Source organism: Gekko japonicus, unplaced genomic scaffold (genome assembly GCF_001447785.1).
Source record: "Gekko japonicus isolate JY-2015 unplaced genomic scaffold, Gekko_japonicus_V1.1 scaffold565, whole genome shotgun sequence".
Classification (NCBI taxonomy): Eukaryota; Metazoa; Chordata; class Lepidosauria; order Squamata; family Gekkonidae; genus Gekko; species Gekko japonicus.
Genome location: NW_015176468.1, coordinates 417403 through 443991, shown reverse-complemented (window position 1 = coordinate 443991; position 26589 = coordinate 417403). Strand labels below are relative to the sequence as shown.

Below are 26589 nucleotides of genomic sequence, written 5' to 3'. Positions count from 1 at the left end.
AGGTGCAGGAGCTCATTAGCATAACATTAACATAACTTATTTGCATATGCCACACCCCCTGACATCACCGGAAGTGTGTCAGAAGGTAACACCCACCGCTCAGGCTCCACTGGACTGTTTTGGATTGCTAGCTATTGGGGGGAGGAACGCACAGATCTGCCCTCACAGAGGAGGGAGAGCTTGTACCTGAAGGCGGGCTGGGGGGGGGGGGCTCTGCAACTTACCTGGCTGCTTCTTGCTCCTCGTGGCCCAACTGAGGGCTGCTGGGAGCAGGGGACGGGGCTTGTTGCATGTGCCCGCCCCCTGAGCTCCTTACTGCCGGAGCTCCGCTCCTGTGCGCTCCCGCAGGAAATGACCCCTGGCCTGATCCAACATTGGCTTCTCTTATGTTCTTAACAAGAAAAGGGAGGATGTCCCCTAGGAACCTTGTGTAACAAAGAAACTTGCGCAGGAACTTCCAAAACACGAACATATTTTTTTTGATTTTCTCACCTTGGTGACTTTGGAAAAACAGGCCGTGGTGATGACATTCACGGTTTTGGCATCGTTCCTGTGAAGAATGAAACAAAGACTATTTAAAGGTAAAGGTAAAGGTTCCCTTGCTCGAAAGCCAGTCGAATCCGACTCTAGGGTTGTGGTGCTCATCTCCGTTTCAAAGCCGAAGAGCCAGCGTTGTCCGAAGACGTTTCTGTGGTCATGTGGCCGGCATGACTAAACACCAAGGCGCACGGAACGCTGTTACCTTCCTACCGAAGTGGTACCTATTTATCTACTTGCAATTTCTTGCTTTCGAAAGACTATTTATGCCTTCCCAACCAAAGTGGTACCTATTTATCTACTTGCAATTTCTTGCTTTCGAAAGACTATTTATGCCTTCCCAAAAAGGAACAGCATTGCCAACTTGAACACACTATTTGCTCTCGGGGTCTGTTCCCGTGTCAAACCGCCCTGAGCCCGTTCGCGAGGAGGGCGGGGTAAAAATGCCTAAATAAATAAATAAAATAAATAAAATAAAACGTCGACACCATGCAGTCTCCCCGCAACCTACCAGATGTTCCTCCGGTAGAGCTCTATCATCACATCCAGAGATATCTTGGCTGCAGTTGGGTTGCTGTCTTGTAGCATTGTGTACATAAAGCTCTGGAGCGTCTGAAAGGCAAGCAAGAGATTACTTGTCAGGAGAATTAGGCGGGTGGCTCCTGCCCTGACGACTGCCCCTCAATATGCCCGCATGGACGAACCACGGGGCTCAAAGAACAGGTCAGGAAGGGTGGGAAATCCAGAGGTTGTCCGGGCAATGGACACACCTTTTATCCTGGTCTCACCCAAAGTACATGTCGGCAAGAGACAGCTTGCTGTGCAGCCCAAGGGGCTCTTATGGGAATCATAAACCAATGCGATATCACAGTATGCAAATTCACAGAAAGCAAGCAAACACTGTATAAATAACGCAGACCACAATTGCTCAAAAGTCATGCAAAACAGAGGTAGTTTATATAAGAATAACAAAGGACCACATATATCAGTAAAATAAATGTACATCATACAATGTACAGGTCCATGAGTAGTGCAAGTCCATTAATGGTACATATATAAGAATAGTAAAAAGGTAAAGGTAAAGGTTCCCTTGCTTGAAAGCCAGTCGAATCTGACTCTAGGGTTGCAGTGCTCATCTCCATTTCCAAGCCGAAGAGCCAGCGCTGTCCAAAGATAGTGCAAGTCCATAAATGGTACACAGTCAGGACGAAGACTCCGGATTTAGATCTTCGTTTCGATAGCTCTTCTTCAAGAAGCTCATACTACTTCATAAAGTACTCATAACGTACAGAAGACTTTGAAATGGTATATGTAGGAGGGAAAATCCTTCACACAGCACTCACAGTGTATAAAAGCCTTCACACCAGTATTACAGGAGAAAATTCAGTCCTATTATAATCATTCACAGCCGGGCACCCGATCAGCAAAGGAACAGACTCTTCAATAGTCGGTAAACCTTCCAAGACTAAGGCCTAAAGGGACACAAACCCGCAGGGTGCCTCACGCCACAGTCTTACCTCAAGAGCTGAACTGAAGGGGGGGAAAAGAATCCAGAACTTACTGTATTCAGCTTGTTATTCTTGTGTTTCGCATTGATGTTCTTGATGTCGGTCACAATGTGACTGTACAACGTCTGTCGAAAGAAAGAAAAATGGACAGTTCTGTGACTTTTGGAACATAAGTGCTAGAAATCCTTGAAATCTCTTTGAGTAGGGTGAACTGGAAGAGAAATGGATGTGTGGACAGCTGACGGGCATCATTCCATGTGGTCTCTGCCACCTGAAGCCACATCACGCCAAAGCCACAAGCAAGCTGAATGTGGAAGCGCCTCCGTTTTGCTGGTTCTCCCCATAACAGGCACCCTGTGAGGTAGGTGGGGTGGAGAGAGTTGAGAGAGAACTGGGGACTGGCCCAAGGTCACCCAGCTGGCTGCATGTGGAGGAGGAGAGGGGAATCAACCCCAGTTCTCCAGATTAAAGGCCACCGCTCTTAACCACTACTCCAAAATGGCTTTGACAGATGGAGGGGTAAGAAGAAAGAAAATGGGTAAAACTGATGGAACAAACGTAAGCAAATGAAGTTACTTCTGATTCACCAGACAGGGCTGTCAACCGCCTGGGAGAAACTGTCCTGTGTCTTTAATGGAGGCTTTGTGGGAGGCTATTTTTCAGGTCACGGTATTTGCCCCCATGACCTTGAAAAGCTTCAGCTGCCGACTTCCACACGGTCAGCCTCCACGAATGGACCAGATCATTTGTTCTCCAGGCCGACAAGCAACTCTTGTGCCATGTAATTTAAGGATAGCTCAGGTAACACTATATGGAAAAGCACTACCATGTATTTTAAGGATGAATTCTGGTTCTCTCTCCCTCCTCCTCCTCCTAAGTCCTTCAACCAAGGAAAGCTTTTATTGACTGAAACCACCACTTTACGTGTGTGCGTGTCTCCTGTCAAGCCACGGCCAAATTATGGCAACCCCACAGGGACTTCAAGGCAAGAGACGTCCGGAGGTGGTTTGCCATTGCCTCAGCAGAGCGATCCTGGACTTCCCTGACGGTCTCCCATCCAAATACTAACCAGGGATGACCCTGCTTAGCTTCACGAGATGTGACAGGACTAGCCTGGGCCAGCCAAGTCAGGGTGCTTGATGTATCACAAGACTCAAGCCTGACCCGCTGTCTCTACTTTGCTGATGCAGGACTTTGATGTAGGAATGGGAACATTCAAGCAGGCCGCGGCACTACTCACCCAAGCCAGTCTACGTGGTAGATCGGGGACTCTGAATTTTTGGAGCCTGTGGGGCATTTCTGGAATTTTGAAAGGTGGTGGGGAGCGCCACCCGAAAAATGACTTCCACAGTAGGTGGAGACAAACCTAGAACGGCTTCCACAGGAGGTGGAGACAAACCCAAAATGGCTTCCACAGGAGGTGGAGACAAACCCAAAATGGTTTCCGCAGGAGGTGGAGACAAACCCAAAATGGCTTCCGCAGGAGGTGGAGACACACCCAAAATGGGTTCCGCAGGAGGTGGAGACACACCCCAAATGGCGTCTGCAGGAGGTGGAGACACACCCCAAATGGCGTCCGCAGGAGGTCGAGACACACCCCAAATGGCTTCCACAGGAGGTGGAGACACACCCCAAATGGCTTCCACAGGAGGTGGAGACACACCCAAAATGGCTTCCACAGGAGGTGGAGACAAATGGACTACCTCCCTCCTCACATGTCCTGGGCAGAAGGAAAGCCTGAAGGGGGAATGTAACCACACATTGACTAAAAAAACACCTGGGTGCTTACCAGTTGTCCTGCTCCTCTAGAAAACTCTTTCACCTGAATGAGAGTAGCCAGTAACAAGCCTTGCCTTACAATGGCCCCACCCAGTTTCTTTAAAAGCTCGGTGGGTGTCAAGGGAAGTATCTGCATGCCCACGGGCACCATGTTGGGGAACCCTGTGCTAGATTCACAGAGCTATCCTAGGCAGCTATGTCAGCCTGTGTCAGGCATATCTCTGCAAAGGATTACATCATGTAAGCCACTTGCCAAAGATGCGGACACAATACTCATTTTCGGACTGTCACTTAAATCTCCTTACTACAGCGGAAGTAAATGGAGGAGGGCTAAACGATACCGAGAACTTTGCAACTCACTTTCCGTAAAAACTTATCGTGACAGCGGAGGAGTTCGAAGAAGAGCTCCAGCAGGCTCGTGGGGTTGATCAGGTTCTTGTTCCGCAAGAGGATCAGGGCTCGGCAGAAAGTCTGCAATGGGAGGGAGGGAGAAAAGGAAGTTAATACAGCCGTATGATCATTACAATCAGAATGGGTCAACGACACACAAAGAAGACTTTGTTGCACAAATGTGGAATTTTAAGGGAGGCGTAATGTGGGGAGCCCTGACCTCGATGGCCCAGGCTATCTCGGAAGCTAAGGAGGGTCGGCCCTGGTTAGTATTTGAATGGGAGACCCACAAAGGAAGTCTAGGGTTGCTATGCAGAGGCAGGCAACGGCAAACCACCTCTGAATGTCTCTTGCCTTGAAAATCCTATGGGGTCGCCATCAATGCTCCCTCTAAGCTGTGGAGACTTGTGAGCAAGAATTCTACTTGGTGAGTTCCTGGCATTAAAGTTGTGAGCGAGCGATTTGGCTACTGCATGAATCAGTTTGCTCTGGAGCCCTCCTTCCTGAGCTAAGTCAAAAATCTGTAAGCCGGAGGCTAAAAGACTGTGAGCCAGCTCACACTACCTCAGCTTAGAGGGAACACTGGTCACCATGAGTCACCTGCGATTTGACAGCAAAACAAGGGGAGGAAAACCAGTATGGAACTAGGCAACTGAAGCTCATCATTGCAGAGAGGTAAATAAGATCACCTGGGCTCCTGTATTAAAGGGACAAGATATTCTTTCTCCAGGCAGCTGGTGACCTTGTTTGTGATCTTTATGGAAGTCAAGGCAGAGAGGTTCCACCAGGCTTTTTGCTGAGGACAGCGACGGTTCCATCTTGACTGGCACCCTTCCCATTCTCTGTCGTTTACATCTATTGTGCCCTCTTCCCCCCTGCCCGTGAAGTAGCCGGCGGTGGGAGTTGGCATGGGGATTGGTTATTCGCCATCTGATTGGTCTCGAATGTTCTACTAACGTTTTAACCGATTGTATCTTGTTTTATTTGCGGTTCCACATTGCCCAGAGCCCTGCTGAAGCAGGGGTTGGGCAATTCATAATAATAATTTATTATTTATTTATCATTTATTGATTTGACCTTTACCCCGCCCTCCCCGCCATAAATACAATTAACAACAACAACACCTGTTTTCTTTTTTTCAAGCACCCAAGCTTCTGGTCCTTGCAGTTAAAGAAACGGGTGTGACGCATGTCAGCAGCACCTGCTGCAGTCTCAGAGGGGGGCAAATGCTAGCCAGGACATCTAGCGAGCATGCAGCAGGGCTCGAATACTTTGGGCTGGATCCAACAAGTTTGACTGCTGGTAAAACAGAGGGGGAGCCCCTTTCGACAGGCAGCACGGTGTTGTGGTTAACAGTGGCAGACTGTAACCTGGAGAATCGGGTTTGATTCCCCGCTCCTCCACATGAAGCCTGCTGGGTGACCTTGGGCCAGTCACAGCTCTCTCTGAATGCTCTCAGCGCCCCCCCCCCTGCCTTATAAGGTGCCTGTTCTCTTACACTGTAAATTGTTAAATGACATTCGAGTGGAATTTATAGAAGCCCCCCTTAGGTTGGTAGCAGGCCAATCGGATAGAATCAAGGTACAATTTCTCCTTGCCTCGCGAGATCCGGAGATCATTGAACTGACCGCTAAGTTTCTCCATGGTTTTATAAAACGGAAGAGTGACCCTGTTCATATTAATGATTTTTAATTTATAAGTCTAAAAAACTTAAGTTTAAAAGTTTAGAATGCCAATTTATTTTATGATTCAGGCATCTTTTGTATGGTCAAAGCTATCCTGTGACAACTTGAGTTAGGCCTGACATAGCCACGACTATCTATTTTATAATTTCTTTTGGATTGTTATTATTATTGGGAAATGCTTCTAATATTGTATGCCAATAAAAGGTATTTGAATATGAATATAAGGTGCCTGTTCTGGGGACGGGAAGGTGATCGAAAGCCGCTTTGAGACTCCTTAAAACAGAAAAAGGGGGTATTTATTTATCTGATCACATTTATAGCCCACCCACCCTGCAAGCGGGCTTGGGGTGCCTCACATTGCTTGGCCCAACATGCCAAGTTCCATATAAACATTTAAAACATTTAAAACCATTTAAACAGACAACAGTTTTCAATTAAAGTGCACGCAATAGTTGTTAAGGCAAGATGGCGTGCTATATAATGCAGGGCTAACACGCTCCACTCAGCAGTCTCCAGTTCTTCAACACTTCTGAAGTGAGCAGTGACTCACAAAAGCTCACACCCTGCCACAAATTCTGTTAGTCTTTACGGTGCTCCTGGATTCTGGCTCTTTTCTGCTGCTAAAGGCAGCATAACACAGCCACCCATCCTGATCGATCTTCAAAAGAGGCTACCCTGGGGACTGTAGGAGCTGAATGGATAAAAAGCTCTTTGGGACAGATGCTCCACTAAAGAAGAAGAAGAAGAGATTGGATTTATACCCCGCCCTTCACTACCCAAAGGTGTCTCAGAGCGGCTTACAAACTCCTTTCCCTTCCCCTCCCCACCACAGACACCCTGTGAGGTAAGTGGGGTTGAGAAAGCTCTGACAGAAACTGCTCTTTTTCAAGAACAGCTCTTATCAGAACTATGGCTTGGCCAAGGTCATCCAGCCAGGTGCAAGTGGAGGAGTGGGGAATCAAACCCGGTTCTCCCAGATTAGAGTCCGCGCACTTAACCACTACACCAAACTGGCTAAAGAGAAAAATGGGGTAAGACTGAGTGGGAAAACTGGGCTGGACCCGACCACACGTACGGCTCTGCCCCTAAGATTAACAAAAAGACACAAAAGCAGCAAATATATACTAGGGTGTTTAATTTTGTCCATTTTGCTGCACTCACAGAACTGGTCATCGTACGTACAAGCTACACCTGTGGTTTTGCCTCTATACAATGTCCCGTGATTCCTCCTTGAATCGTTCCTTGTAGAATTTCATTTGTTCAGATTTTGGCTTAAAAATGCCACAGCTTTAGTAGTCTGACCACTGAGAAAGGCCAGCTGGACTGAAATGTATCTGGTCCGGGTCAATATTTGTCACTTTTGGATGTCATTATGGATCATCAATAATTGAGGTTATTGCCCTGAGCTGGATAGCCCAGGCAAGCCTGATCTCGTCAGATCTCGGAAGCTAAACAGCGCCGACTCTGGCAAGTACTGGGAATAGAGAGACCTCCAAGGAATACCAGGGGCAGGACGCAGAGGCAGGCAATCGCTCAGTTAGTGTGAGCCAGCTCACAGGTTTTTTAGCCTCCGGCTCACACATTTCTCTCTTCACTCAGAAAGGATGGCTCCAGAGTAAGTTAATTTATGCAGTAGCCAAATCGCCCGCTCACAACTGTAATGCCAGCAGCTCACAAAGTAGATTTTTTGCTCACAGGACTCCGCAGCTTAGAGGGCGCATTGGTCCTAATCCCACTAGGGGTCGCCAGACGTCACCATGACTTCCAGGCTCATAAGCGCACGGGCGCGCACACACAAAACGCTCACCAAAAATAAGGACTTTAAAGTATGCCGTTTCAAACTGTATGGGAAATCTAAGCTCTTTCAGAATTCCCCTCTCAAGACCCAATGAAGAAAAAATATTGTGTGTGTGTGTGTGTAACAGATGCACCCAGGGCTATTTTTGGGCAGGAACACACAGGAACAGAGTTTCTGCTGGCTTCAGAGCTGGCCACGCCCACTGCAGCCAAAACCTCTGTGTGCATGGCTACAGAGGGAAGGCCTGGAGAGTGACCCCCCCCCCGGCAACTCTGAGGCAGGTGGGCCGGGGGGGGGGGCCCTGGAAGGATCAGGGAAGCATTTAAATGCCTCCTGTGCCTTTCCCGGCCTGTCCAAGGGCTGGCTTGTCCGGGTGCCCTGCAGCTGCGGGGCGCCCGGGCAAGCCAAGGGAAGGCATGGGGGTATGGCCTAATAGGCTAATGAGCTGTGCTGTCAGGGGTGTGGCCTAATATGCGAATGAGTTTCTGATATTGGGTGTGGCCTATTATGCTAATGAGTTCCTGCTGGGCTTTTTCTACAAAAAAAGCCCTGGACGCACCATCCGAAGATCGGGATCCAGCATCGTGTGATGGTAGGAAAGCAGATCCTTCAGCTGCTGTGGGAAGTCTGCAAGATGGTCGCGGTAGCAGTGGCCGACCTGTTTCGAAAACGAAAAGAAACACAATCAGAAGAAAACTTCTCTGTAAACAGGGACGTTTTTGGGAAAAGCAGCTTTAAAATCTCCCCCTCCGCCCAAAATAAGATACTTAACCTCAAACTTATCACAGTCATGTTTGTCACTTGCAACCCACCTACACTTTAAGTTTGCACAACAAACATGGCCCACTCTCAATCAAAACCTCACAATAAGGTAGGTTAGGTAAGGATCTGGTGAGTAGCTCAAGGTGAGTCCATGAGCTTCAAAGCTATGCTAGGATTTGACGCCACCCCTCCCCTGTCCTTGTTTGACATTCAATCAATGACATCATCCAATAAATATAACAGAAATAATATTTCAGGCATTACCCAACTCCCATCTCTTCCTGTATCTACCCCTTGTGCTAGCTTCATCCATCCTATCAGCTTCTTCTCTCTCTGGGCTCTTCCAAAGGTCTGATTAGTAGCTCTAGATAATTTCTAGATTACATTCCGGTGCTCTGAAATGGACTACCAACAAAGGTGTGATCTAGCCTTTCCCTATGTGCTTCCAGAGGAGCATTTCAAGACTATTATTTTTGAGAGCATATGTCTGATTGTGTTGTTTCTTGTATTGACTACAAATCTGGTTGTGGGTTGCAGCAACGTTATTTTATTATCTTGACTGTTGTGTGCAGGTGAGCATGCCACTGTACACCCCCATGGGCCCACCTTATGGGGAAGGGTGATCTATAAATATTTAAATGAACAAACCAACAAGATATCCTGCAACTCAAATCAGAACCCCCATTTTTTTAAATAAAGCTCAAGACTCACCTGATGAGAAGAAGCAAGAGATTTCCCTTAAACTAAGAACAGATCAGATGTTCCTTGGCAATTATGTACAAACTGATGCTGCTAAGTCTCAGTGGAAGCTTTTGTTTCAACACCATATATGGCACAAATGAATGATACACATTTTGTAACAGTTAAACAATAATGGCTCCCCCCACAGAATCCTGGAAATTGTAGTTTGGCTAAAAAAATTCAGGGAAACCAAACCACCCCAAACTGTGGTTCAGTTGATAAACAGAATGACTTAAGTCTCTTTTTGTTTCTAGTATAAACAGGCCCTACGTTTCTTAGATCACAAAAGTAACATTAGCAATGACAGTTATCAGGGATATTTGGGGGGAGTGGTTTAGTGATAAGATTAGCAACTGCATCTCTGGATAATTTGCACATTTTCAAAAATCTAATTTTGTCAGTCTTTTATAACCAACATTCTCCCTTTTATAACACAGGTTGATTTGTAGTACGTTAACCCACCTTTCTCCCGAGGGGACGCAGGGTGTTTAATAACGCAAAGGTGATCTAATTAACCTGAACCAGGACTTCTGCTATAACAGTTTATGATGCTTTTACCTGTGCCATGAACATCACCAATTCAGCCAGTTCTTTACTGGGCTTATTTGGCTGCAGTCTGAATATCTCCACATTGGACTGGTAATGCCGATACTGCTGAAGAAACTAAAACACACAAACAAAATCACAGACAAGAAGCATTATTTCCATTGTTGCTCCCTCCTGAAAAGATTTTAGGACATTTAGATTTGACACTCCGTCAGAAACAAGAAAAACAGTGGAACCAAAGATGGGGCTCTTCCAATGTCCAGTGGTGGTGGAAAATGCAATCAAGTCACAGCCAATTTATAGCAACCCCCATAGGGTTTTCAAGGCAAGAGACTAACAGAGGTGGTTTACCATTGCCTGCCTCTGCGTAGCAATCTTGGATTTCCCTGGTGGCCTCCCATCCAAGTACTAACCAGGGCCGACCCTGCTTAGCTTCTGAGATCTGTCAAGATTGGGCTAGCCCGAGCCATCTAGGTCAGTAGAATTGTGGGATTGCACATCTGTGTTACACACTTGTGCAACAAAAGATACACATTACGTGACGGTGGCAGAAAGGCCTGTCACATCTCAGCCAACTTATGGTAACCCTGTTGGGTTTCCAAGGCAAGAGACATTCAGAGGTGGGTTGCCACTGCCTCCCTCCGCGTCATGACCCTGGTATTCCTTGGAGGTCTCCCATGCAACACCTTACAATAATTTAACAATTAACAGCATTCCAAGGCCTGTGGAAAGGAGTGTTTATATGCCTGGAATTGGACCAAACTAGACAAACGGGCGTCCCCATAAATACATGCCCATTTTACAGAGTGTGCTTCCACTCGAGAACGACTTTTGAACACGCCACGGGGCCCAACTCTGGTGAAACCACCACAATGCGGGGGAGGAGGAGCTAAAAGGATGGAGTAGGAGGTGATGTAAGACCTCTTCCTGAGATCCTGGGCAGCTACTGCCAGTTAGGCTAAACAATACTAACATTAGATAAGGTGGACAGCCATGTTGGTCTGAAGCAACAGAACAAAGTTTGAGTCCAGTGGCACCTTTAAGACCAACCAAGTTTTATTCTGGATATAAGCTTTTGTGTGCATGCACAGTTCTTGGATAAACATATGAAGCAGAGGTCCATCAGTGGCTATTAGCCACAAGGTGTAGATAGGAATTCTCGGTCGGGGGCAAGGGATGCTCTGTATTCTTGGTGTTGGGGGGGGGTCAACAGTGGGAGGGCTTCTAGTGTCCTGGCCCCGCTGCTGGTCCTCCTGATGGCACCTGGTATTTTTGTGTGACAGAGTGTTGGACTGAATGGGCCATTGGCCTGATCCAACATTGGTTTCTCTTATGTTCTTATGAAACAAGACTTCCTCAACCATTACATACAGGTAGAGAGGTGGTGAGGGGGTTAGTTGCCTGGAAGGGTTAATTAGAGTCAAAATGCTAACTGAGCATTAACTGAGCAATAAGTATACCTAAGATTGGATTAAAGCAGTTGATCATATGAATAGCAACAAATTAGAATAACAAGAGTTAACAAACAGATGTGAGAACTAAATTTGAGTCCAGTGGAGCTTTTAAGACCAACAGTTCAATTCTGGGTATAAGCGAGAACTGAGTGACTTAGCATGTGTAGTGAAATAAGAACCCGATATCTCTGTTAAGCTCTGGAGGTCCATTGTCCTGAGTGTTGTAATAACTCATAATTTGGCAATCCCCCGTACCAGTCTGTTTCTGAAATTCCTCTGCACTAAAACAGCTATTTTGAGGTCCCCCACCTCACCCCCACATGCACCCTGCGAGGCTGAAATGATCTGAGACAGGTGTCTCAGTTTTGTGGTTCCATCCTGATACCTGATTTGTGTCCATTTATTCTTTAGCTTGACAGTCAAAGGATCTGACTCAGTGGAAGGCAGCACGTGTTTATGCGATACCACCTCAAAACAACAAGTCCTTCCCTAGGCTTGCCTACTCTGGGCTGGGAAGTTCCTTGTGGATGGAGCCCAGGAATGAATGAATTTGGGGAGATGAGGAACCTCAGCAATGTATAAGGCCATAGATTCCACTCTCCAAAGCTGCCATCTTCTCCACAAGAAATTGTCTCTGTCTTCTGTAGATCAGTCGTAATTTTGTAAGTACCCAGGCTCTACTTGGAGGTTGGCACCCTTACCGCCCCATCCCTACCCTCGCTACTTATCTCTGAAATCCAGCACTGGATTTCCAACAAGAACTCCAAAAACAACCAAGTTTCAAGAAAGGCTGGCTGCCACAGCTTACGACTAAAGAAGCCCAGCCCCGCCCCCAGCCGCAGCCACGAATGCCGACACTTGTGAATCCAACCCCGGTGAGAACTCTGCACACGCTCAGATGTACTCTTTCAACTCCCCCTTCGCTCAGCCGTGAAGGGAACGTTGCTCGTTCTGAAATGTACTCTTTAAGCATCTAGGGTTGCCAATTCAAAGTTGGGAAAGACCTGGAGATTTGGGGTGGAGTCTGAAGAGGACGGGGCTCGGGGGCATAATGCCATAGAGTCCAACTTCCAACGTGGCCTTTTTCTCCAGGTAAACTGGTGTCTGTCACCTGGAGATAAGCTAATATAGCGGAAGGTCTCCAGCCACCACCTGGAGGTTGGCAATCCTATTAGCATCCTGCTTTACAAGTGCTAAGCATCAAGTACGAACGAGCCATACAGAGCTGGGTTCCCCCGACCCAAAGCGGAGCGACTCCTCTTCTCCCTCTGCTGAGAACCGTCCCCAAAGCGACCTCTCTCACCTCCTCGATGTAAGCCGGCGGGTCGCGCTTGATCAGGTTCTGCAGCTGCGGCAGATTGCTGGGCAGCTTGTTGTTGTGGCGACCGGCCATGGCTGCGAAGCGCCCTCCGACACAGCCTCAGTCCCCCCGCCGCTTCCCTTCCCGGAACACCCACATGGAGCGTCACCTGGGCGCCGCCATCTTGGACCACGTGGCTCTCGGACGGCGCTCTACGGCTCCCGCGGAGGGTCACTCCTCCTTCGACCGCAAGCCTCTTCGGCACGCCTCCACTTTGTGGCGCGACTGTAGCTGGAACTTCACGCTGGAACTTCAGGTAACTACGATTAAGTTTAGATGCAAGACCGTTCGGTGCTTGCAAGAAATTCGTATGAAATGATGGTCAGCTGCGGACGGGCTGCGTGCTTTGGACCCACTGGTGGATGTTCTCTGATATAGGGGGAAACATCCAAACTCTTATTTCTCCTAGGGTTGCAAAGAACGCCCCCCCCCTCTCTCCAGCCACTAGCAGGGGACGGGAGGGGGGTAGGCTTGCCAGATCCAGGTTGGGAAACTCCTGGATATTTGGGGATGGAGGACGGGAACCTCAGTGGGGTACAATGCCATAGAGAGTCCACCCTCCAACGCATCAGTTTTCTCCAGGAGGAACTGATCTCTGTAGTCTAGGGGATCTCCAGGCCCCTCCTGGAGGTTGGCATCCCTAAGTCTCCAGAGCAGAGGTTCGTAAGTGGCTCTTAGCCACAAGGTATAGATGGAACACTCTGTCTGGGGCAGTGAGGCTCTTGGTACTTGTGGGGCAACAGTGGGAGGGCTTCTGGCCCCACTGGTGGAGGTGGGTACCTGGGGTTTGGCCGCTCTGCGACACAGCGTGTTGAACATGGAGCCTCTTATGTTCTTAAGAGCAGAGATGTATGAGTGGCTATTAACCACAAGGTATAGATGGAACACTCTGTCTGGGTCAAGTGATGCTCCGTATTCTTGGTGCTTGGAAATCAGCTGTGGGAGGGCTTCTGGAATTCTGGCCCCACTGGTGGACCTCCTGATGACCCCTGGGTTTTGGTCACCGAGTGTTGGACTGGATGAGCCATTGGCCTGATCTAACATGGCTTCTCTTAGGTTCTAAGAGCGGAGGTCCATGAGTGGCTACTAGTCACAAAGTACCAAGGAAACGAGAGGCATTGCGGTGGCTCAAGTGGTTAAGACGCTGAACTGCAGGCTGTGGAAGGTCGGTAGTTCAGCAGTTCGAGACCCCAGTGTGCCACATGACGGAGTGAGCGCCCGTCTCTAGTTCCAGCTCCTGCCAACCTGGCAGTTAGAAAGCAAGAAATTGCAAGTAGATAAATAGGTACCACTTAGGTAACAGCATTCCATGTGCCTTGGTGTTTAGTCATGCCAGCCACATGACCATGGAAATGTCTTCAGACAGCGTTGGCTCTTTGGCTTTGAAACGGAGATGAGCACCGCAACCCTAGAGTCGGATTCGACTGGCTTTCGAGCAAGGGAACCGTTACCTTTACAAAGGAAACACACTATGTCCGGGGGAAGTGATGCTCTGTATTCTTGGTGCTTGGGGGGGGGGCACAGTGGGAGGGCTTCTGGAGTTCTGGCCCCGCTGGTGGACCTCCTGATGGCACCTGGTTTTTGGCCACTGTGCAACACAAAGTGTTGATCCAACATGGCTTCTCTTATGTTCTTATTCCTCCCCCATCCCAAGTTCCAATGTTCTGACTACTGAATACAAAGGTGCTGTAGTCTAGGGTTGGGAAATTCCTGGTTTGGGTTGGAGTCGGGGCATGGTGGGATTTGGGATAAGGTGGGACCCCAAGCAAGCCCGAGTTTCTCAGATCTTGGAAGATAAACAGGGCTGGTCCTGGTCAGTACTTGGATGGGAAACCTCCAAGGAATACCAGGGTCATGGTGCAGAGGCAGGCAATGGCAAGCCACCTCTGTTCATCTCTAGCCTTGAAAACCCTACAGCGTGGATTCCAATCCGGGAGAACCAGGTCTGATTCCCTACTCCTCCACATGCAGCTGCTGGTGTGACCTTGGGTCCGTTACAAGTTCTTTCAGAGCAGTTCTCTCACGAGCAGTTCTCTCAGAGCTCTCTCAGCCCCGCCTACCTCACAGGGTGTCTGTTGTGGGGAGGGGAAGGGGAAGGAGTTTGTAAGCCGCTCTGAGACTCCTTCGGGTAGTGAAGGGCTGGGTATAAACCCAATCTCCTCCTCCTCCTCCTTCTTCCCAAGGGCTCTTAAAGAACTCCAATGTGAAATTGTTGGTCTGCTAACCAGTATAGACTACTTGTCTCTAAAACTGACCTCTGTGCTGGATAACTAAATAGCAAAAGATCACACTCCAATTTTTAAAAAGGGGTACAGGGGGAATCCAGGAGATTACAGGCCAGTCAGCCTAACATCTGTTTCAGGTAGATTAGCAGAAATTGTTATTCAAGAGAGAATTATTTAGCCCGCTGAGGAGCTAAATTTGCGGAGGGTTAATCCACTGAAAGTGAAGGACAGTGTGATGCCCCATAGTCTTCATGCACACCAAGACTTCAGAGGGTGGGGGCTGTAGACCCAGAGAGACAGATAGCTCACAGTCCTGCGTATCCTTCCTGTTCACTGCTCCGCTGCTGTCACCTTGATGTCTAGTTTGGTGTAGTGGTTAAGTGTGCGGACTCTAATCTGGGAGAACCGGGTTTGATTCCCCACTCCTCCACTTGCAGCTGCTGATATGACCTTGGGCAAGCCGTAGTCCTGGCACAGCTGTTCTTGAAAAAGAGCAGTTTGTGTCAAGAGCTCTCTCAGCCCCACATACCTCACAGGGTGTCTGTTGTGGGGAGGGGAAAGGAAAGGAGTTTGTAAGACGCTCTGAGACACCTTTGGGTAGTGAAGGGCAGGGTATAAATCCAGTCTCTTCTCTTCTTCTTCTCTTCTAGATTGCTGCCTTCAGCAAATCTTCCTTCTCTTCTGGGTCTCTCTCACCGGCTGACTTCGCACTAGAGCTGCCTCGATGTTGCGCCGCTGTTTGCCCTGATACTATTGGTCAATTTCACACCTGAAGCCACGGGGCTGCATTTTGACTTTGCCCGATTTTCCCCGCAGTTTCATGATCCTGTTTTTTGAGGATCACGACACTGCGGGGGAAATCGGGCGAAGCTGCGGGTCAAAATGTAGCCCCGCGGCTTCAGGTGTGAAATTGACCAATAGTATCAGGGCAAACGGCGGCGCAACATCGAGGCAGCTCCAGTGCGAAATCAGCCATTCTCTTCTCCGTTTCACCACCATCGGAACAAAAACGCGCTCTCCCCGTATCTCTGTCCATCCTAGTTTAGCCAGTTTGGTGTAGTGGTTAGGAGCACGGACTCTAATCTGGGAGAACCCGGTTTGCTTCCCTGCTCCTCCACATGCAGCTGCTGGTGTGACCTTGGGTCAGTCACACGTTCTTTCAGAGCTGTTCTCTCAAGAGAAAACGAGAAGGGATTGGATTTATACCCCGCCCTTCACTACCCAAGGGAGTCTCAGAGTGGCTTACAATCTCCTTTCCCTTCCCCAAACTGAGAGCCAGTTTGGTGTAGTGGTTATAAATCCACTCTCTTCTTCTTCTTCTTGTACCTCACAGGGTGTCTGTTGTGGGGAGGGGAAGGGAAAGGAGTTTGTAAGCCGCTCTGAGACACCTTTGGGTAGTGAAGGGCGGGGTATAAACCCAATCTCCTCCTCCTCCTCCCTCCCCACAACAGACACCCTGTGGGGTAGGTAGGGCTGAGGGAGCTTTTTCAAGAACTGCTCTTTCAAGGACAGCTCTGACAGAACTATGGCTTGCCCAAGGTCATCCATCAGCTGCAAGTGGAGGAGTGGGGAATCAAATCCAGTTCTCTCAGATTACGGTCCACGCACTTAACCACTGCACCAAACTGGCTTTTGAGCAGTTTCTCTCAGCCCCACCTACCTCACAGGCAATGCTCCCTCTAAGCTGTGAAATCTTGTGAGCAAAAATTCTACTTTGTGAGCTACTGGCGTTAAAGTTGTGAGCGAGCCATTTGACTGCTGCATAAATTAGTTTGCTTTGGAGCCCTCCTTCCTGAGCTGAGACAAAAAATGTGTCTGCCAGACACTAAAAAACTGTGAGCTAGCTCACACTAACTCAGCTTAGAGGGAACACTGCTCCCAAGGGTGTCTGTTGTGGGGAGGGGAAGGGAGAGGAGTTTGTAAGCCGCTCTGAGACACCTTTGGGTAGTGAAGGGCAGGGTATAAATCCAATCTCTTCTTCTTCTTTTACCTCACAGGGTGTCTGTTGCGGGGAGGGGAAGGGAAAGGAGTGTGTAAGCCGCTCTGAGACTCCTTTGGGTAGTGAAGGGCGGGGTATAAATCCAATCTCTTCTTCTTCTTCTTTTACCTCACAGGGTGTCTGTTGCGGGGAGGGGAAGAGAAAGGAGTTTGTAAGCCGCTCTGAGACACCTTTGGGTAGTGAAGGGCAGGGTATAAATCCAATCTCTTCTTCTTTTACCTCACAGGGTGTCTGTTGTGGGGAGGGGAAGGGAGAGGAGTTTGTAAGCCGCTCTGAGACTCCTTCGGGTAGTGAAGGGCGGGGTATAATCCCGTCTCCTCCTCTTCTTTTAGTTAAGAATGCTGTTTCTACTCTGTCCTGAATGGAGTTCTTTATAATAAGGGACTTATCCTAGTCTGCTAAGATAAAGAAGAGGCTACACGTGACTTTTCTTTCCTAAGCGGTGAATGCAATTCCACCCTGCTGATATGCACGCTGCCTAACAGGTCATGGTGCCCAGTACTAAAAATGCTCCATTAACTAAATCTGTTTTCAGCAGCTTCGAGAGCCTGCGGCTAGCAGTTTGACCAGGGAACAAAAGCGCGACTTCAGGACAAGGAGAGAGAGAGCGAGAAAGAGAAGAGGTGTCAGAGCAAGAGAAGCCTGAATTTTATTGGGATAGAACCATGGACACTATGGGGAAATATCGCCTCACGGTTTTAAGATCTGGGAACTTCTCTGTGTGGAAAATGAGGTTTGATTTGGAGCTGGAATCTAGAGGATTGCTGAGCGTGATCACAAGGGATCCTCCGACAGATGCTGCTGCGAGAGCCGCTTGGGACAAAAAGGACCTCTTGGTGCGAATGCTGATTTTTAGTTGGGCGAGCAAAGACGATCATGTGATGTTGCTAGGGGACAAGACCGCCCGAGAGAGGTACGAGATTCTTGAGCAATGCTACAAAACAAATTGGCCGGTTCTGCTGCCTCCCCTTAATGCTGAGCTATCCTCCGTACGGTACAAGGAAGGGGACTCGTTCAACGCTCATGTTAACCAGCTAGCGGGAATCTTTGCTGAACTGGAGGACTGCGGAGATGAGCTGACAGAGAGGAGGAAGCTATGCACGCTTTTTGCCAGCTTGCCCGCGAGTCTTGGGCACGCCGTCAGACACTTGCAGTCCAAACGGATCATGAGTTTCCAAGCCGCTGCGACCGAATTGGCGAAGGAGATTTCCGAAACTGCGTACAAAGTTTTTACTGGAAACGGGTCACTTACAAACGCCCGCTGGGAGAGCAAAGGCAGAGGTTCCAGGACCAAGGTCACCCAACCCAAGCAGAGAGAGCGATTTCACACCTCCAGGCGGGGGCAAGGTAGCCGCTGTTCCGGCTGTGGGCAGACGAGCCATCAACTATTCAATTGCCCAGAGACCGTCTCTTTTTACACAATGACGATGATGGAGTGTGCTTTGGAAATTGAAGGACTGTATGACGTGATCACGGGGGATCTTCCTGCGGATGCCGCCACGAAAGCCGCTTGGAACGAAAAGGACCTCAGGGCGCGAGTGCGGATTCTGAGTTTCGTGAGCGACAAATGCGTGTTACAACTGAGAGGGCCGCAGACAGCCAGAGAGGTCTATAAACTCCTCGGGCAGATTTGTGAAAGATGCAGGTGGGCTGTAAAGGCTGCCCTTTATGATAAGCTGTATGCTATACGCTATAACGCAGGGGGTTCGTTAGATACTCACATTAACGAGCTAAGAGGAATGTTTGATGAACTGTGGGCTCAGGGCGTTGGAGATGGTTTAACGGAGGACGAGAAGCTGAGCGTGCTTCTAAGCAGTTTGCCGGCACGTTTTGCACCGGCGGTCAGTAAGTTGCTAACTAAAGGGGTAATCAGTTTCGAAGCTGCTGCACAGGTATTGGCTGTGGAGATTTCAGAAAGCTCCCGCAGAGTTGCAATGGGAAAGGGGTCATTTACAAACACCCGCTGGGAGAGCGATGGCAGAGGTTACGCGGCCCAGGTGACCCAACCAAGGCCGGGAGAGCAATTTCACGGCTCCAGGAAGAAGCCGGATAAACGCTGTTTTGGCTGTGGACAGACAGGCCATAAGATAGCCAGTTGCCCGGAGAATAGAGGCAGACACCAAAGCGATCAGAGAAGTAGTTTTCAAAGCCGGAATTACCCAAACAAGAACTTTAAAGTTGTCCAGGTATATTCAGGGGTGACCTGCCCCAGCACCAAACACCAAACACCAGAGAGTGTTTTTTAACCAAGCTGGCTGGGAGAGATCTTGGGAACGATTGTCTTGGGAACAATGATACCTTCTTGATTGCATACTGAAAGGGTTAGGGTTGCAGTGCTACAAGTTGCCACAAGATGGCAGCAGAGGCATTTTAATGAAAGCCGCTCTGTTTGTCCTCCAATTTAAAACATGTTGGAAGATTGAATAAAAATGGGTTTGGGTTATAGTAGGAAGAAGAAAATGGTGCCTTTCCTTGCTGGGAAGACTGAGGGACTTCTGGAGATGATTCACAGCAACGTTTTCGGACCATGATCAACTCCAGCCATAGGCAATTATAGTTTTTTAAAGTCTTTTCTTGATGATTACACTAAATAAACAGTTATTTTTCTCCTTAGTGAAAGATCATAGATGCATCAAATGTACTTAATGATGGAACTATTGTAGGAAATGTTTTAAAAATTATAACGAAGGGGATGTTGGGGAGAAGTAGTTCTTTACTTCTTTGTTTAATACAGCCTGTAAGCATAATCACCTTTGATAAGTATAATCTGTTCTGTAATCCCTATGTGACCCCTTTGTTTCTGTAACTCTTTTATATTATCTTGGTTTTTTAAAAATAAAAATATATATAACCGAAAAAGAGTAGCGAAACTTGGGGGGGGGGTATTGTGAGATGCTCTTCCCCCCACTCTTTGCCCCCAAATGCTCCTGCCCCCCATGCCTTCCTAGGCAGGCCCTAGCTCCTCCCACTCCCCAAATTCTGCCCTCCCCCACACTTTGCTTCCAAATATCCAGGAATTCCCCAAGCTGGAGTTGGCACCCATACACTTAATTATGTGTTATGTCTTTTTGCTTGACCTGAATCTATTGTATGTCTATTTCATTGGTCCTGGTATTGTGGGAGAAAGAGCCAATGTTCTCTGTATCCTCTTTCACCACGCTGCCATAGAATCGTAGAGTTGGAAGGGATCTCCAGGGTCATCTAGTCCAACCTCCTGCACAATGCAGGAAATTCACACATTCCTCCCCCACCCCACCCCCAGTGACTGCTGTTCCACGCCCAGAAGGTGCCAAAAAACCTCCAGGATCTCCGGCCAAACTGGCCTGGAGAAAAATTGCATCACAGCCCCCAGCTGTGTCCCATCAATTTGTTAAACGAAGAAAAACAAACACAGATTGCTAAAGCAGAAACCATTTAATAATGAAAGCAAGACTATAAAAAACCCCAAAGACTTACCCAAAAAATCCCTCGTATTTCTACAAACAGAGCATCAGACCATGTTTTTTTAAACTATGTACATTGTGCATTTTATAATAAGAAAAGTTAGCTGTCGGTACCTTTTCAATCCATTGCGAGCTCTACACTACAAACATTCTGATTATTTTTAAAGAAAAGTCCCAAAGAGGAAAAACTACAGATCTGGGTTACACGACACTTGTAGCAGTATGTACAACAGAGAACTGAATGCCCACGAGATGGAACAGTACACATCTTAAAACACTGCTTCCTAAATTCATTTCTTTTAACAGGTATTTTAAGAATCTATAGAGTCAATAGAATCAATTGGGGTGTGTGTGTGTGTCAGAGGAATACTGTAAACACATATGGCCTGCAGGGGGCGACAGATACTGCCTTAAACTCCCTTCCGTACAAATTGACCAGAGTGCTTTAGATTGTCAAAGAGGGCTTCGACCTGTGATATATCGCTAATGCCAGTAATACACCTGGGAAGACAGGACTGTCGTCTCCAAATGTCAGATTCTGTGACAGAGAGATGTGCAAGCCCACCCCATAAGGACTTTCTGGCTGACACCTAGTCTCTTAGTCACTGTACCAGCAGAGCTGTCAAGAACAAGCAGATGTTACCCGTTCAGTAAAGTAACTGCTAGATCAATGCAAGCCCAGGTGCCAGCGCTGCAACTGTGGTTTTAAAAAGACCACCATACTAGCAAGAGACGTCCACTGGATTCCTCTTCATCATCTTCACCCTTGCTTCTTCAGAAATCCTGCTGGCGACCAAAATCACGCCCCGTCCATTGCTCTACTGCGGGGAACTCCTACCGGCCGCTCCTTTTCCTCTCCTCATGGCATTTCCGGAAGCCCTGAAAGAACAAATGAAGCAGAAGTTGTCAGGAGCACAATTATCAGTGGCTCGTCCTATTAACACAGTGCAGAAAGGTGTTTAGGTCAGTGGTGGCGAACCTATGGCACAGGTGCCAGAGGTGGCACTCAGAGCCCTCTCTGTGAGCACATGTGCCATCACCCCAGCCAGGCCCAGACCATCATTAAAGTGTCAAATTCTCTGGCAAATAATTGTAAGTAAATGAAAGCATTTGGGATTGCTTTCCTTGCTTTGTTTGGATCATCTTAAGTTAATGTATGAGTTGTTTTTTCTAAAGTAAAACCTCGGGAGTCAGGTTAATTTGCTGTGTTGGAACTTTGCAATAAATAAGTGGGTTTTGGGTCGCAGTTTGGGCACTCTGTCTCTAAAAGGTTCGCCACCACTGGTTTAGAGGAAGCATTTTCATGCCAGCCTACCAGTCCTTCCCCTGCAACATTTCGGTCTTAGCTCAGGAAGGGATGGCTCCAGAGCAAAGTGATTTATGCAGTAGTCAAATCGCTCGCTCGCAACTTTAATGCCAGTCGCTCACAAAGTAGAATTTTTGCTCACAAGACTCCACAGCTTAGAGGGAGCCTTGCCTGCAACCCACATGTAGCATGGCCAAGCCAGCTTCAAGGCACCAGATTTTTTTAAAAAAATATTTTTATTTCTTTTATTTATGTCCCACCTTTTCCCCAGTGGGGGGGGGGATGGATCCTCTTAGCCGTTTTGAAAATGGAAAGAGAGTGATCTTGCAGAGCGTAAATCACCTCAGGGCTGTGGTGCTGGGGGGAGGGGAGGAGAAGGAAGAGAGATCGGCCCTCCAGGTTACCGGCCAGAGACCGTATAAACCACTCCAAATTCCTCGAAGGAAGAATGGAACGAAAAGGCAGTGTGTGTGGGGGAATAACCAAACTCCCCAGGGCATTAAAAAAAAATGGATCCAAAGTTGTGCAAAAAATTCCCAACAGGCTTTACCCACAGTGGCTGTCGGCACTGTTTCCTCTAAGCTGAGTTAGCTTGAGCTAGCTCACAGTTTTTTAGCCTCTGGCTCAGGAAGGACGGCTCCAGAGCAAGCTGAACCGATGCAGCCGCCAAATCGCTCGCTCTCAACTTTTAATGCCAGTCGCTCACAAAGTAGAATTTGTGCTCACGAGACTCCACAGCTTAGAGGGAGCATTGGCCGTAGCGCTTTGAGGAGAACAAAACTGGCATGGGGACTCCTTACTTGACGTTTAAAAAAAAATTCCATGTGGTTTGGCCCCATGGTCTTAGCTGGACACAATAAATAACACATTTTAGACCTTTTAACAATAGCGGGATTATCTGTGGCGAGCGTGGGGATCGTTCGCCGTCTGCGTACCTGTTTTGCGCGATCCTTGCCAACATGGCTTGCACGGCCTTCGAATCCGGGTTCAGGCACTGTTGCTCTCCGGTGGTCTTCAGCGTGACGCTGGAAAGGAATGGACAAAGTCCTCATGATTACGGCCCACCTTCCTTCTTTAAAAAGGCAGCTGCTATTTTGGCCGCGAAGCAGAACCAGCAAAAGAGAATCTGGTCACGGAACATGGATGTCCGGAAGGGTTGCCACCTCCCGTCTGGGAAATTCCTAGAGATTGGGGGTGTGGAGCCTGGGGAGGTGAAACTCAGCAGGGATATAATGCCACAGAGTCCACCCCAGGGTTACCAGGCAGTGCCTGGCAACCAGTGGAAGAACTGTGGGAGGGATGGCATCCTGAGAGAAAAATTAAAAAGTAAAATAAGGCCTAGGCTACTTTTCAGGATTTCTGACCATAGAGTTCCTGGCGATCCCTAGAGCTACCCAGTAGTTACAAGGGTAGCTCTAGCAATTGGGAGGCAATCTATGGTAGGATTACCTTGTCACTTCCAGGTAGCTCTAGGAATCACCAGGCGCTCTGTGGTCAGAACTTCTTGTAAGTACCCAAGGCCCATTTTTTCTTTTAAATTTTTTTTCTCTCCAGGATGATCACTCCCACTACATTATCCACAGTTTTTGCCCATAATCAAGCAATGACTGTCGTTGGTGGAGGTCTCCCAACATAAGTGGACAAATGGGAATCCTGATTCACCCTCCAAAGCTGCCATTTTCTCTAGGGGAACTGATCTCTATGGTCTACTGAAAGAATGGATCCAGAAGATCTCCAGGCCCCACCTGGAGGCTGGCAACCCCCAGCTCACAGGAATACACAATGGCAAGGAAGACCAATAACTGCCAGATGCTCATAAATCCAAGTCCCCCCTCCCCACGGGTCTGCATCTGGAGACAAGAAAAGGCTTTGTTGGGGCAGAAGGTGCTTCAAAAGTGCCTGAGAACCATCACTTTTGTTTGCGGTAAAGGTAAAGGTTCCCTTGCTCGAAAGCCAGTCGAATCCGACTCTAGGATTGCGGTGCTCATCTCCGTTTCAAAGCTGAAGAGCCAGCGCTGTCCGAAGACGTTTCCGTGGTCATGTGGCCGGCATGACTAAACACCAAGGTGCACGGGACGCTGTTACCTTCCCACCGAAGTGGTACCTATTTATCTACTTGCGATTTCTTGCTAGGTTGGCAGGAGCTGGAACTAGAGACGGGAGCTCACTCCGTCATGCGGCACACTCGGGTCTCGAACTGCTGAACTACTGACCTTCCACAGCCTGCAGTTCAGCGTCTTAACCACTTGAGCCACCGCAGCTCCTTTTGTGTGCTGAGGGAGTGCTTATTCAGGAATCTTGGAATCCCCTAATGTTTTGCGGAACCTGCTTCCATCTTTAGGTCAGACCCGGCCTCCCTGGAAGCCATTTTGTGATTAGCCCTGATCCCCAGCAGCCATTTTGTTGTGATGCCTACTTCCTGTTCTCAAATTTCAAATCGCGCTCATAGGTTTTATAAAGTTGGGGGCTCCTGACTTACATGATTTCCACGCGATCGCAGGAAGCATTCGCAGCGTACACTTCCACTTTCCCCAAAGGTTTCCTGGGGACAAAATTAGAACCCATGGATGGGCATATGCAGCGTCCCTTCCCAGAAGTCGGGATGCCTAAAAACAAAATGAATTTAAAAGATTGAGACGTTACTGCAAGCACAAGAGACAAATGATTGGAGCAGATTGTTGAGGCTGGTTCACATACACATAAGAAGAGCTAGATCAGACCAGTGATCCATCTAGTCCAGCATCCTGTCTCACACAGTGGACAACCAGTTCCTCTGGAGGGCCAACAACAGGGCAGAGAGGCTGAGGTCTTAGTCATAGAATCATAAGAGTTGGAAGGGACCTCCAGGGTCATCTAGTCCAAGGCAGGAAATTCACAAATACCTCCCCCTACACACCCCCAGTGACTGCTGTTCCATGCCCAGAAGATGACAGAAAACCTCCAGGATCTCCAGCCAAACTGGTCTGGAGAAAAATGGCTTCCTGACCCCAAAGTGGCGATTAGCATTTCCCTGAGTATGTAGGAAAAGGCCACAAGAACTAAGCACTGAGGCAACCCTTCCTGCCCTCCCTCTCGTGATCTGCCCAAGAATCAGCACTGCTGTCAGATAGCCACCTAGCCTCTGTTTGAAAACCTCCAAAGAAGGAGAGCCCACCATCTCCCGAGGAAGCCTGTTCCACTGAGGAACAGCTCTGTCAGGAAGTTCTTCCTAATGTTTAGCCGAAAACACTTCTGATTTAATTTCAACCCATTGGTTCTGGTCTTCCCCTGATGTTGCCTCCTGGCTCTGGGTTTCAGTGGATTAGTGCCTCTGAATGTGGAGGTTCCCCTCAGCCATTGATAGACTTATCCTCCATGAATCTATCTAATCCCCTTTTAAAGCAGTTTCTTGCTTTGGCCATCACTACATCCTCGGGCAGCAAATCCCACATTCGAATCCCCGTCTGTGTAAAGTAGTATTTCCTTTTGTCCATCTTGAACCTACTGCCCATCAGCTTCATTGGATGCCCTCAAGTATTTTGGGAGAGGGAGAAAAACTTCTCATTGTCAACTCTCTCCACCCCGTGCATAATTTTATAAACTCTGCAGTCCGGAGATGAGCTGTAATTCAGGGAGATCCCCAGTCCCCACCTGGAGGCTGGCATCCCTGTCTACGTGCCAAACCCTCTATCCTTCCGCTTTCGTTACTCACCTTGAATGCCTGTCACAAGCAAGACGGCTGCGCAAAGGAAAACGGCAAAGACTTGGTTCATGGTGATGATGGTGAAAGAACCTTTGTGATCTCCTGTCTTTTGATGCCTGCTGGGTGTTTGAATTCCAGGGGAGAATTTATAGCGAACCTCTTTTCCCCTCCTCAAACCTGATTGGCCCGAAGCCTGGTCAGCTGTTCTCAGTAGGGAATGTCCAGTCCAAGTGGATTTGGGGGAATCCCCAACCGGAGCAGAGGAAACGTGCTCCCTTTTAGGGAAAATCTCCCGTTTCTCATAAATCAACTGAATAGTTTCACTTTCAGATAAGGAAGTGAGAAGACAGCAATGATTTTATCGTATGGAAGGCAGCCAAGTCTTGGATACAGCACAGGCTCGGAGAACAAATTGGCTAGAACAGCGGCACTCAGCAAGTTAAAATAAGAAGAAACAATTATTGAAAGGTAGGAGCTGCTGTGGCTCAAGTGGTTAAAGACGCTGAACTGCAGGCTGTGGAAGGTCAGTAGTTCAGCAGTTCGAGACCCGGGTGTCGCAAGACGGAGTGAGCTCCCGTCTCTAGTTCCAGCTCCTGCCAACCTAGCAGTTCGAAAGCAAGAAATTGCAAGTAGATACTTCGGTGGGAAGGTAACAGCATTCCGTGCGCCTTGGTGTTTAGTCATGCCGGCCACATGACCACGGAAACGTCTTCGGACAGCGCTGGCTCTTCAGCTTTGAAACGGAGATGAGCACCGCAACCCTAGAGTCGGATTCGGCTGGCTTTCGAGCAAGGGAACCTTTACCTTTACCTAGGAACGATTATTGAAAGGTAGAAAAGGAATGCGGGAGAACAGCTGTTCAATTTTTTGTGGCGGTTGTTGTTTTGGCAAGAGTGTCGTAAGGATGAGCATGTTTTAGGAGTCCAACTCACAAATGTAGCCCAGCAGTTTCAAATATATAGCATGGCTTAGCGGTAGTTTAGTGTGGTCAGATGTTTTCCAGGGGACAGGCCAATTTTTGGAGTCTGGATAGTGTTGCCAGCCACCCGCTGGAGGCGGAGGGTCCTTGGTCCCCGCCTCCACCCCCCCAAATAAGCTGGCTGGTGGGGAGACTTACTGGTAGCAGGGGGGAGGCCCAAGCTACGTTGTCGGCAACGTGGCGATGTGACTTCCAGCGTGTACCGGAAGTGATGTCATCACATTGGCGGTTTCTGGGGGATGCTCTAGTATTTGGGCAAAAACTCTATGGTAGAACCCATTTTCTCCACAGAATTTTTGCCCAAATGCCAGAGCATCACTGGGACGTTCTGACGTGATGCTGTCACTTCTGGTACATGCCGCAAGTGAGGTCACCACGTCACTGCTGATGTGGCC

General features: G+C 48.4%; 2 protein-coding genes across 2 annotated transcripts in view; both read right to left on the bottom strand.

Annotated features, from left to right (window-relative positions):
- Positions 1–12628, bottom strand: part of SDAD1 (SDA1 domain containing 1) — a 53620-nt gene extending 40992 nt beyond the window's left edge. The window contains exons 1-7 of the mRNA XM_015427112.1: positions 12504–12628; positions 9759–9863; positions 8257–8355; positions 4185–4295; positions 2099–2170; positions 1049–1149; positions 493–550 (exon numbers count right to left, since the gene is read on the bottom strand). Of these exons, the coding sequence (XP_015282598.1) occupies positions 493–550; positions 1049–1149; positions 2099–2170; positions 4185–4295; positions 8257–8355; positions 9759–9863; positions 12504–12593 (636 nt within the window). The 5' untranslated portion in view covers positions 12594–12628. The remainder of the gene's footprint in view (positions 1–492; positions 551–1048; positions 1150–2098; positions 2171–4184; positions 4296–8256; positions 8356–9758; positions 9864–12503) is intronic.
- Positions 12629–20241: 7613 nt separating this feature from the next.
- On the bottom strand, positions 20242–25321 carry LOC107123773 (C-X-C motif chemokine 10-like). Its single transcript, XM_015427117.1, has 4 exons — positions 25225–25321; positions 24013–24139; positions 22469–22558; positions 20242–21106 (listed from the first exon to the last, which is right to left on the bottom strand). The coding sequence occupies exons 1-4, from the start codon at positions 25283–25285 to the stop codon at positions 21046–21048; spliced, it is 339 nt and encodes a 112-aa protein (XP_015282603.1). The 5' UTR covers positions 25286–25321; the 3' UTR covers positions 20242–21045.
- Positions 25322–26589: the final 1268 nt, after the last annotated feature.